Source organism: Heteronotia binoei, chromosome 10 (assembly GCF_032191835.1).
Source record: "Heteronotia binoei isolate CCM8104 ecotype False Entrance Well chromosome 10, APGP_CSIRO_Hbin_v1, whole genome shotgun sequence".
Lineage (NCBI taxonomy): Eukaryota > Metazoa > Chordata > Lepidosauria > Squamata > Gekkonidae > Heteronotia > Heteronotia binoei.
The window spans coordinates 42,630,142-42,645,317 of NC_083232.1; the positions used below are offsets into that span (position 1 = coordinate 42,630,142).

Consider the following 15,176-nt stretch of genomic DNA (forward strand, 5'->3'; position numbering starts at 1 on the left):
TGAGTTGGGCCTGGCAACCCTACTCTATATGGAGCTGATAACACAAGACAAGACAGTTGTAATCAACGCTCTGCAGAAAGTTCTTACAATGTCGACAAAGGGCAAGCATTTCTGTAGTAATAGATTCTAATCAGATAAAAGTATTTCATATACTTCCATTCAGAGATACATTAACTTTAAAAGACCCATTCGGATTCCACAATCTTTTTATTCAAGGCAATAGTACTTAATACATATTCCTTTATTCAGTTAATGGCACAAACCAATTGAATTGAAAATAAAAGTTTTATTCGTTCTTCAGAACTTCACTAGTCTGGAACAAAGTTTTAAAGCTTTTGCTTTGTTAGTCAGATAATATAGGCCTGTCATGGTCAGTACTCTGATCAGCTGGTCTGTCATGGCATCAGGTGACAAAGCTTCATTTTCAGATTTCCAGGAGTCCAGTGCCTGTGTGACTTTCTCTTCTATTGTAAGAGCTCTAATGGAAAAACAGTGAAAATATTTACTAAAGCAGTGGGTTTAGATAGAATTTGTTCCAAACTAAAGTACAAGCAGCTATATCTAATGACACCACAAAATATTGAAAATACTATCGAATGAAAGCAATTCTAATTATCCTATGGAAAAAAAGCATGTTTAATATTTCACTAACCTGTTGTTTTCAATAGATTTGTATACAGCATTTTTAAGTTGTAGTTTTTGGCAAAAAAATTCAAAATTTTCAAAGGGTATATTGCTAGCGATGGTCTTCAATACACTCTCCAGGATCTTCTCTAGAAGAAACATAGGACAGTAATAAAACAGAATTCTAAGCACTAGTAACAGGGACAGAGAGCTCTCTTTGAAATGTTGGGACATTTTTAAACATAGATAATTACAGTTAGAAGCTAAAGTTCAGATTTTTAAAATATTTCCAGAAATGTACAGAGATAGCCAACAGTTGCTATCACATATTATTAATCTTAGCAATAAGCTTCACTACTAACATTCTACTGGAAGATTTTAGGTGGCCACCTAAGAATATTTTGCTTGGGCTCTACTATTTTATACAGATACTGATTATTTGCTTTCTCTGAACCCATTTGACATATATGCTTCTGCTGCTCTAGCATATAAGGAGATGAAGAACAACTAAAGGTATCATGTACAGATATGCAAGAAAGGTCCAAATAAGAGCTCTCACGAGAATAGCTGAGGAAGAGCTACCATGTCTAAGATTTGCCAAATCTTAGGTAGGGTTAACAGAAAATTATATATTAAACAAATTAGGGGTGTCTGAAACTAAGAAAAGTAATTAATTAAACTTACCATCTCTTTCATCTGCACTTTGTAAGTAGCGTGTAATGGTGAGCATTTGTTTTCCTTTGCAGACTTCCAGTGGAGGTCTAACCAGAGCATTTCCATCAAAATTTATATCTTTCAATAATTGAAGAAAGTGCAGATCACTTGGCAGAGCTAGTATCTTATTGTCTGCCAAAACAAGTACACACAATTATATCAGCATTCTATTGATCTCTTTGGTCAAAAATAAGCAATTGAAACCGGCTACGAAAGAAGTCTTTGGTAAGACATTGCAAGACAACATGTGGATAACATTTTTGGTTGTTTTCTTCTGTCTGGCAATGTACATTTGTGACTGTCCTATTATCTAGTAGCCAAGGGCTGACTACCTCCAGTTTTGCAGAAAAATCTGATTTTTAAAAAGCTGGTGTAAAACCAGGGATGGTGGCTCAGTGGTAGAGCATCTGCTTGGTAAGCAGAAGGTCCCAGGTTCAATCCCCGGCATCTCCAACTGAAAAGGGTCCAGGCAAGTAGGCGTGAAAAACCTCAGCTTGAGGCCCTGGAGAGCCACTGCCAGTCTGAGTAGACAGTACTGACTTTGATGGACCAAGGGTCTGTTTCAGTATAAGGCAGCTTCATATGTTCTTCATATGTTCACCACTAGGGTTGCTGGCTCTGGGCTGGAAAATACCTAGAGATTGGGCAGGGGAGGTTTGGAGCCTGAGAAATGTGAAGTTTGGGGAAGTGGGGTATAATGTCATACAGCCCACCTTCCAAAGTGTCCATTTTCTCCAGGTGAATTGATCTCTGTTGCCTGGAGATCAGTTGTAAATCCCAGGAGATCTCTAGTCACCACCTATAGTTTGGCCACCACTGTGATAAAAATACAGAGCTTCAGTGCCACATGGAAAAGGAGGCAGTAAAAGGGGTGGGGAACAGAGGTTGAGCCAGCAGGAGAGAGGTGACAAAAGCAGAACTGGAGGGGAAGACCAGGCAGGTAGGAAATAGTTTATTCCTCCCTCCCTCCCTATGGCTCTCAAACATCTGTAGTTTATTCTATGTGGCTCTTACATTAAACAAGAGTGGTAGTATACAGATCACTATCTTTTCACTGGATCTATGGCAAGACTGAATATAACCTATCTGAAGGGGAGAGATTAGATTAGACCCTCCTTTTTTCTCTGTGTTTTGTTATCTGAAAGCAACCCTATATGTGTTCTCCATTAGCAGGTATTATCATTGCCTGACAATATATATTGACAGTTTACCTCTCAAATTCAGGTGCTGTAGATTAAGGAGTGAAGAAAAACTTTTTGGAAGCTTTGTTAAACAGTTGTCATTTGCTATTAAAGTGACCAAAGTTGCAATCTCTCCTAATCCTTCTGGGAATTCCTGTAATTCATTATGAGATACATCGAGTTCTTTCAAGGAACTCAGCTCAGATATCTTTTCTGGAAGTTGTTTTAACTGAGGATAGAAATGACAGAGTTTATACAGAAGTCTATTAACCCTTAATCAATATCAGTTCCTGAACCTCTGTATTTGTCAGTGATCCATCATCCAGGAAAGCATACATGTCTGCTTTGCTGCCTCCAGATTAGAGGTAGGAAAGACAGGAAAAATTCCTTTTTTCATTGCAAAATTTCCCTTTTTCATTGCAAAGGAATAATACTTTATATTTCTTTCTTTGCCAACTGAAATTTTAGTTTAGCATGGAAGTGCTGGTTTGGAGAGCACCCACCCACATAATATCCTCTGTCCTGCTTCTGTGTATTCCCTGTTTTAGTATTTTTCCCAAGGCAGGTTTAGTATGATTTCCTGAAAAGATCACACCTTTGGACGCTGTAGAGGGGATTGTGGGCATTTTTGCAGGTCCTGCTCTTATTAGTCATAATTGTAATCTATTGCCATATTGTACTAGTCCACCATTTTTCATTTTAACGCAATTAAGTCTTTAGCCCTTTTTCTTGTAGAGTTATAAGGCAAATGTGCAGAGACTGCATATTTGTAATTGTTTTTAATGTCTTTGTGTGGTGCAATTTATACCTGCGTTTGTAATCCACCTTAAGCTTTCATTTGACAATGGGACAGGTACAGTAGAACTATCCTAATAAATAAATAATGTCAAATTTAACCACTAAATTATTTTTATGCTTTTATAAATGCATATTTGGTTACTGAGAAAATTATGTAAATATAAAAATAGCACCTTACCTTTAATCCATTTTTTTGGGACAATGTTAGCTTCTCTAGTGAAGAAAGTTGGCATATTTCATTGGGAAATGATACAAGGTAATTGTTTGACAAGTTTAAGTCTTTTAGCTCTTGCAACTGACCAACTTCTGAAGGTATGATCTCTATCTTATTTTCTGAAAGGTCAAGCCTCTTAAGATGGTTAAGAGCACATATCTCACTGGGAAACAAAACAAATTTGTTATGGTGTAAGAGCAGAACCTGAAGAGACTCCATATATTTCACATGTGTTGGGATTCTACTTATTGAGTTGTTACTTAAGTCTAAGTAACTCAGATTTGTAAGAGTACATAAGTGTATGGAAAATGACGACAATTTGTTATGACTTAGATTTAGATACTGCAGGACTTTAACAAACGTGATTTCAATTGTTATTTCAGAAATATAATTTCCACTGAGATTTAAATGTTTAAGAGCAGTCAGTGCACACAATCCAACTGGAAATAAAGCCAATTTGTTGTAACTCATGTCAGCTTTAGTGATTTCTGTACAACTTTTTATTTCAATTGGAATGTACATTAATGAATTTCCTGATCCTTCTATAATTGAGAGAGATTTAAAGAATGCTATTTGTTCATCTAAGTAGATCAGTTTATTTCTGCTTATGCAAATTTCCCTCAGATATCTTAGTTTATGCAGATCACTAGGTAGCTCTTTTAACTGATTGTCATTAAGAATCAAACGTTCCAGCATGGTACAACTACAAATATTATCTGGAATGCTTTTCAATAAATTGTTGGCAAGATTGAGATTTCGGAGTTTTTGCAAGCTCTCTACTTTATCTGAAAGACTTCCCAACTGGTTATCTTTTAAGGAAAGTTTTTCTAAATTAATCAGCTGAAAAAGCTGTACAGGCAAAAATGTAAGCTTGTTATGCTTCAATGAAAGTTCTTTTAACATTTTAAGTTCCTTAATTTCCTTTGGTAAACTTTTTATCTGATTTTTTGACAAACTGAGTTTACTTAGATTTGGAAGATAGCACAGAACCTTTGGGAATATTGAAATACAACTGGATTCCAAGCAGAGCACATTCAAATTTTGCAAGCTAATAATACTCTCTGGCAAAGTTAATTTGTTCCCACTGACATCTAAGATTTCCAGTTTTACAAGACTTTCCAATGGAGGGAATTCTTCAAAGTTGTTATAACTGATCAAAAGACACTTAAGTTTCTTTAGTCTTGAAAATTCATAGGGAAGATATGATATTTGGTTATGACTGATGTTTAGTGTTCTTAGGTCTTGAAGTAGGGAAATTTGTGGAGGTAATGATGTTAACTGATTTCCTTCCATGGATAATATGTCTAGGTTTGTCAATGTACCTATTGCTTTTGGAATTATTTTTATTTCGTTGTAGTTTAATTGCAAATATTTTAACCCTTTAATATCAAAAATTCCTGTAGGAATTTCTGTCAGTCCTTTAGCATTTAACTGAATTGTGAAATCATCCAGCATCAGGTCAGAAAGCATGTCAAATGATACCATTTCAGTTGGCTTAGCATTCTCAATAGAGTGTAGTAATTTTTTTCTGGCTTGCCCTTCAAAAAAATCTGAAGGGATTTCACGTAATCCTTCAGCATACATATAAGCCATGAGATCAGTATCCTTTGTTTCAGGCATCGAAGTAACTGGGATCTTTTGTGACCGTTCAAGTTTCTCTGGAGAGTGCTGGGTATCTTTTTCTGAATCTTGTTGGGAAACTTCATGAGCACTTTCTAATAGTTCTGTAAGGCTCTTCAGGAATTCACCTGACTTTCGTTCCTGCAGTTTGCTGCTTGATGAACTCTCTGCTATTCCAGGACTTGTACCTGATTGTAATATATCTGGTTTTGTATCCATCTCAGGCATTTCTGAGTTTTTGCCCATTTCATTAGCATTAGAACCAGTTCCATCGCTTGCAGAAATCTGAGAAATTTCCTCCTCTTCCTGTGAAATAATATTGGTGTTCCATTCCTCTTCTTGTTCACCAGACATATTTTCCAAAATAATTTTTCAGTCAGTAGGTTTACAGGTACTACTGTGTTATTTCCAGTATTTTCTCAGGTAAAAAAAAAATACAACAAAAATATGTATGAGATGGATTTAATTCTCATTAAACTAAACTAATAATATTAGCAAAGTAATACAATATTTGGTTTAATACAACACAAAATATGTACACAAGTCAAAGTGATGTTCTAAAAGCTGCTATGTTTTAAGATTAGAGAAACTAATTTACAATACAAGTTAATAGTAATAATTTTTTTTCAAAAACATCTAATATACATATATGAAAATATTATGAATTAGCATCTTTTAAAAATGTTGATGAAATTCTCTCATAGTTATCACTAAATTGATTAAATTGACTTATTCCCATATCCTGGACTGAAAGGCAAGTTATTTGTCTAAAAAGCCCTAATTTAATTCCGTTTTGTTTATAGATCCTATTCCATTTTAATGTAAAACTTGCTGTATGCAACACATTCCCTTCATATCACTCTCACCTCATGGAATTCCTAACTGCCAGTGCATTTCAAGTGAAAGTTCCAGCCTGGCCCAAGCCTGATTGGCTGATTTGACATGATCAGTCCAGTTCTGCTTACTTAAACATAGCAGTCTTTAGAATGCCATGTCAATTTGTGAGCATATTTTTGTCAGGGATTATGCCAATTTTTTTTATCTGCTGGGCTAGTAATTGACTGATAGACACACAGCATAGACTTAGGCACATCAACTTTTTGATTATCCTGGTAACTGAAATGACCACATGCTTATTTTTCATAAGAAAAATAGAGGGCCTTACAAATTGTCTTCAGGATGCTCCACAGTCTTTCTAGGTCTTCATGCTTATAACAACTTTGTGATTATAGGAAAATATTGTCCCCATTTGTTTAAGATATGTGAAAGGCTTGGTGAAGAATTAATACTTAATAACAGCTAGTGCAAAGTTAAGATTTTTTTTTTTTTTTGCCTAACCTTCTTTAACATCTTAACCATACAGTGAAACCATAATTTTGTTTGCTGGGCTTGGCCTCTTGAGGGCATTTATAGGGAGATAGCAAAAAAGGTTTGGGCACAGAAAAATACAGAAATAGTCTTAATCAGGATGTGTTGGATTAGGTACAGAAGATGCATCCTAAACTTTGGTTAATACTTAACTGAGTCTAGGAAAAACATCTGTGTAAGAGCCAAATGACTGTAAGAAGCCATCCTCTGACTCATGTCCAAGCACGGTAATGTTCACCAGACCACCACTACTTTTGCTTCTGGTATAAGAGCAAAGCATGGTAAAAACACAGCTCTCTAAATCTGAATGACTATAAGCATCAGTAACAGGCAGGGCTTTTTTTGTAGCAGGAGCTCCTTTGCATATTAGGCCACACACCACTGATGTAGCCAATCCCCCTGGAGCTTACAGTAGGCTCTGTACTAAGAGCCCTTTAAGCTCTTGGAGGATTGGCTATATCAGAGGTGTGTGGCCTAATATGCAAAGGAGTTCCTGCTACAAAAAAGCCCTTGTAACAGACATAATTAAGAAAGAAATTCAATTAACAGCTTTCATTTGAACTATAATGACTCAATGTGGTCATTATAGCAACCAGTTTACTTGACATCAATAGCATGACCCCTGACCTGGCTGGCCCAGGCTCAGCTAGTCTTATCTGATCTTACAAGCTAAGCAGGGTCAGCCCTGGTTAGTACTTGGATGGGAGACCTCAACGGAAGCCCAGGGTTGCTATGCAGAAGCAGGCAATGGCTAGCTACCTCTATTCATATCTTGTCTTTCAGTTTCTTCCCGCCGCCGGGTAGGTGTATAAAATGCAATGATGTGAAAGTCCAGCAGCGGGGAAGGCTGGGTGGGTATGTGTGATTGCACAGATGACCACTTGAAGATCATCAGTTACAGGTAAGAAACCTGTCCATCTTCATCGTGGTCTCTGTGCAGTCCCACATATGGGTGACTGGCAAGCTACCTTGCAGGAGGCGGGTGCTGGATCTGTAAAGAAGGTCTGCAAGTTAGAGTAGAATAAGCAGAATAAATTTGTACTCACAAAGGCCGCAGATGACTTCAGTCGAAGATTGATCTCAGCACAGCCTGCCCAAAGGATGTGTCACGCCGGGCACGAACGTCGAGAGCGTAGTGCGAGGCGAAGGTAGATGGGGACGACCAGACCGCAGCAGCGCAAATGTCCTCCATCGGAACACCCTTACAGAAGGCTGTTGAGGTTGCGACCGCTCTGGTGGAGTGAGCTCGCAAGTGCTCAGGTACGGGCTGCTTAGCCAGTTCATAGCATAAAGATATAGTGGAGGAAATCCACTTGGAGAATCTTTGAGTCGAGATTCTGGCACCCTGATTATGGGTAGCATAAGAGACAAAGAGTCTATTGTCCTGTCGGAACTGCTTGGTCCTTTCGATGTAGAAGGCCAGAGCTCTACGTACATCTAGGTGATGCAGGGTGCGCTGGGCTGTGTCTGTAGGGTTTTGAAAAAACGCAGGTAAGACGGAAGGTTTCCCAAGATGGAAAGGCAATACGACCTTAGGCAAGAAGGCGGGATCAGGGCGCAGCACCACCTTGTTATGGTGGAAAATAGTATACGGAGGGTCCGACCTGAAAGTGCAGATGTCGCTTGCTCGTTTGCCAGTAGTGATGGCTACTAGAAGGGCAGTCTTCCACGTCAAAAGTTGTAAGGAGATGGAAGCCATAGGTTCAAATGGTGGTTTCATTAACTGACTGAGGACCAAAGATAGGCTCCAAGCAGGTTGTATTTTGCGAATTGGAGGGTGAAGGTGAAGGATTCCCTTCAGGAAGGCCTTAGTGGCGGAGTGCGAGAAAACAGTGGAGCCATCAATGTATGGATGGAATGCAGAGATAGCTGCCAGGTGCACTTTCAGAGAGGAGTGAGAGAGACCAGCCTTGGAGAGAGTCAGGGTGTAAGTTAAAATCTGATTGATATTGGCTGACTCAGGTCGAAAGGAATGTAATTCCGCATACGTAGAGAAACGTTTCCATTTGAGGTTATAGGCTTTCCTGGTAGCCGGTTTCCTAGCATTGAGGATGATATGACGGACTTCTGGTGTGAGAGTTAGGAATTGATTCTCCATGCTGTAAGGCGGAGGAGAGTAGGGTTGTGATGAAGAACCCTGCCCCTCTGCTGAGAGAGGAGGTCCTGAGTTTGCGGGAAGCGGTGAAAGAGACCGTGAGACAGCAGGAGGAGAGTGGTAAACCACGGTTGACGTGGCCACCAAGGAGTCACTAAGATGCAATTGGCACTGTCCGTCATGATTTTCTGCAATACTCTCGTAATGAGAGGAATTGGTGGAAACATGTACAGCATTGGGCCGCTCCAGGATTGCAGGAAGGCGTCCCCTGCTGACAGTGGAGACGGTTGGCCGCGGGTGAAGAAGTGTGGGCACTGAGTGTTCTCTTGCGTTGCAAAGGCATCTATGTCCGGCATACCGAACCTCTGAAACACGGGAAGGAGATAACTGCGGTTGATGGACCACTCGTGATCGTTGATGGGATGTCGACTTAGAGTGTCCGCCTGAGCATTTTGGACTCCGGGTAGATGCACTGCAGATAGGAAAATGCCCTGGGCAATGCTCCAGTGCCATAGGCTCAAAGCTCTCTTGCACAGTCTGATGGAAGCAGTGCCCCCCTGTCGGTTTATGTAGAAGACAGTTGCAACGTTGTCCGATGCGACTTGGACATGCTTGTTGTGAAGTGATGGAAGAAAGGACCGCAGAGCCCTGTGGACTGCCATCAACTCCAGACAATTTATGTGAAGGGAGCGTTCGTATTCTGTCCATTGGCCTTGTACGGTGAGCTGTCCTAAGTGGGCTCCCCATCCCCACTTTGAAGCATCCGTGGTGACAATCACCGAGGGAGGAGTCCGAATAAAGGACATTCCCTTGAGAAGGTGATGGCGCACAGTCCACCATTTGAGAGACGGAATGATGTGAGCCGGGACAGTGAGCACAGTGAGCTGATGTTGACGCTGAGGATGAAAGGTCCTCACGAACCAAAGCTGAAGAGGGCGCATATGTAGTTTGGCAAACAGCAGCACAGAGGTGGTGGCGGCCATGAGGCCTAGCATCCTCTGAAAGGTGAAAGCTGTCTGGGAACGATGTAGGACAATGTCTCTGGCCAGAGACATGATGTGTTGTGCTCTGTCTGCTGGTAGATATGCCTTGCATGACAGAGTCGAAAGATGAGCCCCTATAAATTGAATGGATTGAGTAGGTGTTAGGTTCGATTTGGAGGTGTTGACTTGAAGGCCCAGAGTGGCCAAGAGGGACAGTGTCGTGGAGACATCGGACTGGAGCTGTTCCTTGGAATGGGAGACGACCAGCCAGTCGTCTATATAAGGGTAAATGGAGATGCGCTGTTGTCTCAGAATCGCTACTACTACCGCCATGCATTTGGTGAACACTCTCGGGGCTGTGGAAAGGCCGAAAGGAAGGGCACGGAATTGGTAGTGTTGATCCCCTATGGCGAATCTGAGAAATCTCCTGTGATGATGGCTGATGGAAAGGTGAAAGTATGCATCCTGGAGGTCTATCGAGGCCATCCAAGCTTGTTCTGGGAGCAATGGGAGGATGGATTGGAGTGTGACCATCCGAAATTTCTTGTGATGAATATGGTGGTTGAGTTTTCTGAGATCTAGAATGGGACGCAGGCCCCCGTCCCTCTTCGGAACGAGGAAGTAGCGGGAGTAGAACCCCGTGCGATGGTATGAGGGGGGAACTGGCTCTATAGCCCCCTTGGCCAGCAAGGTTGCTACTTCCTGGAGAAGATGGGGTGATGGAGGAGTAGAGATGAACCTGCGGTGAGTTGGGATCGAATTGAACTCTATTGAGTACCCGTTTAGAATGATTGAGAGTACCCAGGAGTCGGATGTTATGGTTTCCCAGTTGTGGAAGAACGGCTGCAGTCTGATGTCTGAGCGATGAGGTGTTGGAAGGGAAGCAGGAGAGTCAAAGAGACTGCTTATTGGTGGGTGTTGTCTTCTTTGAGGTCTGAGGGCGAGCCCTTTGTTGGAATGGCTGCTTAGTCTGGGCAGGCTTGCGTCTCCAGGGCTCATTTTGACGTGGGGATCTGGACCGTTTGAAGTAATTGGGCCTCCAAGGTCTTTGTTTGGAGATGGATTGTGGCTGGGTGACTCCTAGCCGCTTAGCTCATTTTCTGCTATCGTCAACGTTGGAGAGAATGTCATCCGTAGTAGCATTAAACAGTCCCAGACCATCAAACGGCAAGTCATCAATTTTGAATTTGATGTCCGGCTGCAGAGAAGAAGACCTGAGCCAGGCGTGCCTGCGCAGGGCAATGGCCGAAGCTAATGTCTTGGAGGAGCATTGGGCTGCATGACGGGCAGTATTTATCTGCTGCTTGCTCACTCTAGAAAGTTCTTGCAGGGCCTGATTGGCTTGCTTTTGGGCAGCTTCCGGAAGGGCCGTGACCAAAGAGCTGAGTTGTGTTGCAAGGTTGTAGGCGTAAGCTGAAAAATATGCCATGTAATTATGTATCTTGGTAGTAGCAGTAGTGAGGGAGTAAATCTTTCTCCCAATGGTATCTAGTTTTTTACCCTCTTTCTCAGGGGGAACAGGGTGCCTGGTTTGTTTGGATTTTGAGGAAGAGTGGACGATCATAGAGTTGGGAGCTGGGTGACTGAAGAGGAACTTGGACTCTGGCGCATGCACCTTGTATAGCGCCTCAACTCTCTTGGACGTCGGCGGAACAGAGGCCGGCTTGTCCCAGGCTTCCTTTAGAGTTTCCAAATGGACTGGGAGCATAGGGAAAGATGATCCCGTAGGGAGGTCCGCATGAACAAGGTCATAGACCACGTCAGAGACTCTTGGGACGTCTGATGTTAATTTCACATTAAGAGATGTAGCCATGTTGGAAAGAAGGTCAAGGTATGACTTAGGGCCCTCGGATGGAGAGAGGTCTGCCGGCTTGGCTATGTCAGAATCCGGAGAGTGGAGGTTTGAAGCTGAGGAATTGGATGATACCGATTGTTCAGCCTCCGAGTCGTCCATGGTGTCAACCTCTGGAGTTTTTCTGAGCTGCTCAGGTGCAGGAGGCTCAAGTGCAGGTGGTTGTGTCGGATTGATAGGGGACGGCAGTTTAGGCCTGGGGTCACTGAACTGATGAGGAGACCGGTCTCGGTACCGAGGGCGGTCGCGCTCGCGGGAGTAATAAGGCCTCTCTCGGGGTCTGGAGTCTTCACGGGACCGATAGTGTTCTCAGGTGCGATGTCTGTAGGAGCCGGATGAGGGCGATCTATAGTATCTGTGGTATCTGCGAGGAGATGGTGATCTAGACCTCGAGGGAGAATAATAGTAATAATGGTCCCTGCGTCGACTTCGGGATCTATCATCTCGGAGCCGAGGGAGTTCTCTCGGAGTCGAGGGGTCCCTACGTCCACTTCGGGATCTATCATCTCGGAGCCAAGGGGGTTCTCTCGGGGTCGAGGGGTTCCTCGTTAACAACGGTGAAGTGATCGGTTGTAGCATAGGGAGCTCACGGAAGCGGTCCTCGAGAGGAATCAGGCGCTGGCTCCTAGTCGAAGTCGGGGACTCGGTACCTAAGATTTGGTCTGGTGGTGACTCGTGCACCGATGGTGATCTAGAACTGATGCGCACAATCTCCAAAGGCGTGATGGCCGGAGTCGAAGTGGATATCGAAGCCGGGGTAGTCCGTGTCGAGGCAGCAGCAGTCATGGCGGGCCAAGGTGTAGGAGGCCTAATTATGACGACGGGTTCGAGAGGAAGTCGAATTGCGGCGTCGGGTTCGAGAGTCTTATGAGCAAGTTTTTGCTTCTTGGGAGACTTCGGATTCGAAGTGTCCTTCGGAGTCGAGGTCGAAGGGTCTCTCGGGGTCGACTCGGTACGATGCCCTTTCTTGGAGTCGTCAGACTTCTTGTGGTGTTTGCCGGATTTATGCTTGCTGGGAATCAGCGCCACGGAAGCAACCGGCTGAGTCGTTCCCTTTAGAAGTAGGGAAGACGGCGATGACTGCGAGGCTGCGGCTTGCGCCATTCCCGGGCGGAGAGACGACTCTAGCAAATGGCTTCTGAGTCTTGCTGCGCGGTTTTTCCTCGCCTGCTTGCCGAACTGGCTACAGTGCACACAAGAGTCTGTTCGGTGAGCTTCCCCGAGGCAGAACAGGCAAAGAGAGTGCCCGTCCGTAGATGGTAGCTTCGCCGAACAGCGAACGCACCTCTTAAAGGTAATTTTTTCTTTTTCCTTCCCTTCCATCCGCCCGGAAAGAGGGGGGGGGAAGAGGGGGTCGAAAAAACGAAGTAAAGAGAAAGATTTTTTTTTTTTTACGATACCAGAATGAAGAGAAGAGGAATCGGTGAAGAACGTAGATTAGAAACGGGAACGTAGACCAAGGAAAGGACTGAAATGAAGAGGGAGATCAGCGAGATAGGTGTTTTCCGGACGGCGGTAAAGAAGAAACTGAGTGGGCTGGCCACCTCCCCCTCGTCTGGGCATGCGCAGTCGCTGCCCCCTCCCCGGGACGAGGGGAAAGGCGCGCCAAAAATAACGCTTAAGGATTGCTTTGAATTCTCCGAGATGGGCTCGATCCTGCGGATTACCCATATGTATGACTGCACAGATGACCACTCGAAGATCATCAGTTACAGGTAAGAAACCTGTCCTTTATTGCAAAGTGCCAACATGGCAATTTAACCTGAATACTGAGGTTTTAGTTTAGAAAAAACAACTCATAGTGAAATTAACAAACTGAAAGAGCATTTGGTCTGGATAGCATTTGCTTAGGAACCCAACAAAATAGTAACATGTCAGAATGGGAGAATGATGGTGAGAGTGTTATAAGGCAATAAGTGGAGGCTGTTCATTGCTCTGTTGCTTGCAAGTCTGGGTTAAACTGAGAATATGACTTTCCCAGAGGTGTTTCTGTCCACCTAATTCACTTTTGAACATGTAACATACGTTATAAACATCATTCTAGTTTGCCATTAGGGAAAAAGAATACATTAAAATATAGTGTGTTTAGTAGGAGCTGGTGGTTAGGGTGTCCAAATCAGATCTGGGAGGTCCTGATTCATATGCCCACTTTGCCCTGGCAGCTTGCTGAGAAACCTTGGACCAGTAATATATTCTGAGTTAACCCGCCTCATAAGTTTGTTTCGTGTAGAGGTTAAGTGCGTGGACTCTTATCTGGGAGAACCGGGTTTGATTCCCCACTCCTCCACTTTCAGCTACTGGAATGGCCTTGGGTCAGCCATAGCTATCACAGAGCTGTCCTTGAAAGGGCAGCTTCTGGGAGAGCTTCTCTCAGTCCCACCTACCTCACAGGGTGTCTGTTGTGGGGGAGGAAGATAAAGGAGATTGTGAGCTGCTCTGAGACCCTGAGATTCAGAGTGAAGGGCGGGATATAAATCCAATATCTTCTTTCTTTAAACTAAAACTGCAATCCTGTGCATGTGTAGAGAGTAGGTGCCACAGTGCTCACTGTAGATTACTTCCGAGTAACCATGGAGAGCACGCCCAATGAGGAAAGGCTAAGGGACTTGGGGATATTCAGTCTGGAGAAGAAGAGGTTGAGGGGGGAGACATGATTGCTCTTTTGAAGTATTAGAAGGGCTGCCACTTAAGAGGAAGGCAGAGAGCTGTTCCTGCTGGCAGCAGAGAGGACTGGCATAGGAAAAACTTTTTAACAGTAAGTAGTTCAACAGTGCAATCAACTGCCTTCACTGGCAGTCTTTAAGCAGCGGCTGGACAAATACTTGTCAGGGATGCTGTGCAACAGTTCAAAAACAGCTTATCAACAATTTGCCTTATGGTCCCTGTAGCTTGAAAGAGCTCTGCTCAGATACTGCTATCAGAAGCATCGTATTTGAAAGCAAGGAAGCCTGCAGTTCCTCCCTTTCCACTCCTAAACCAGAGGTGATCCTGGCCACTGTTTCTGCCAGATTAGTGTGATCCAACATTTCCTGTAATAAACCCACATAACTTCAAGAAAACCATACTTGATTGAAGGTCCTGATCTCTCATCCCCCACCCCTGCATCCCCACACATCCATGCTCTCTTCTTCCCTTCGGCTTGGACTGTGCCACAACAGTTTTGAAATATGACACACAACCAGGTCTTGGCCACATGAAAATATGAAGCTGCCTTATACCCAGCTCTCTAGTACAGGGGTGGCTAAACAGTGGCTCAGGAGCCACATGTGGGTTTTTCACACACATCATGTGGCTCTTGAAGCCCCCACTAGAGAAGGCATTTGTCTCTTTAAACCACTTCTTCAAGCCAAGCCAGCCAGTGGCTTGAAGAATGCATTTAAAGTTCAAGTTGCTTTCTTTCCACCTCTCTCCCTCCCCACCTATTTTCCTTTCTTCCCTCCTTCAGACATCTGATGTTCGTGTCTGGTGGCTCTCGCACATCTGACATTATTCTATGTGGCTCTTATGTTAAGCAAGTTTGGCCACCCCTGTCCTAGTGGGTCCCATCTAACCCCCTCCCTAAAACTGCAGGAACACCTGCAAGGAATTTTCCTCTGTGTGTTGTGCTTGGGGGCTGCATTGTGGTTACACCCCCCCCCTTCAGATTTTCAAAGGTGCCCATGAGCTCAAAAAGGTTGGAGGGCCCTGATGTCTCTCTGAAGGAGGCCCAGTTAGGGTTGCCAGGTTT

The 15,176-nt window shown here is 43.5% G+C and overlaps 1 protein-coding gene across 1 annotated transcript; it reads right to left on the bottom strand.

The window, feature by feature from the left end:
• Positions 1-226: 226 nt before the first annotated feature.
• LRRD1 (leucine rich repeats and death domain containing 1) lies at positions 227-5,520 on the bottom strand. Its single transcript, XM_060248486.1, has 5 exons — positions 3,496-5,520; positions 2,550-2,748; positions 1,309-1,470; positions 653-773; positions 227-478 (listed from the first exon to the last, which is right to left on the bottom strand). The coding sequence occupies exons 1-5, from the start codon at positions 5,503-5,505 to the stop codon at positions 298-300; spliced, it is 2,673 nt and encodes an 890-aa protein (XP_060104469.1). The 5' UTR covers positions 5,506-5,520; the 3' UTR covers positions 227-297.
• Positions 5,521-15,176: the final 9,656 nt, after the last annotated feature.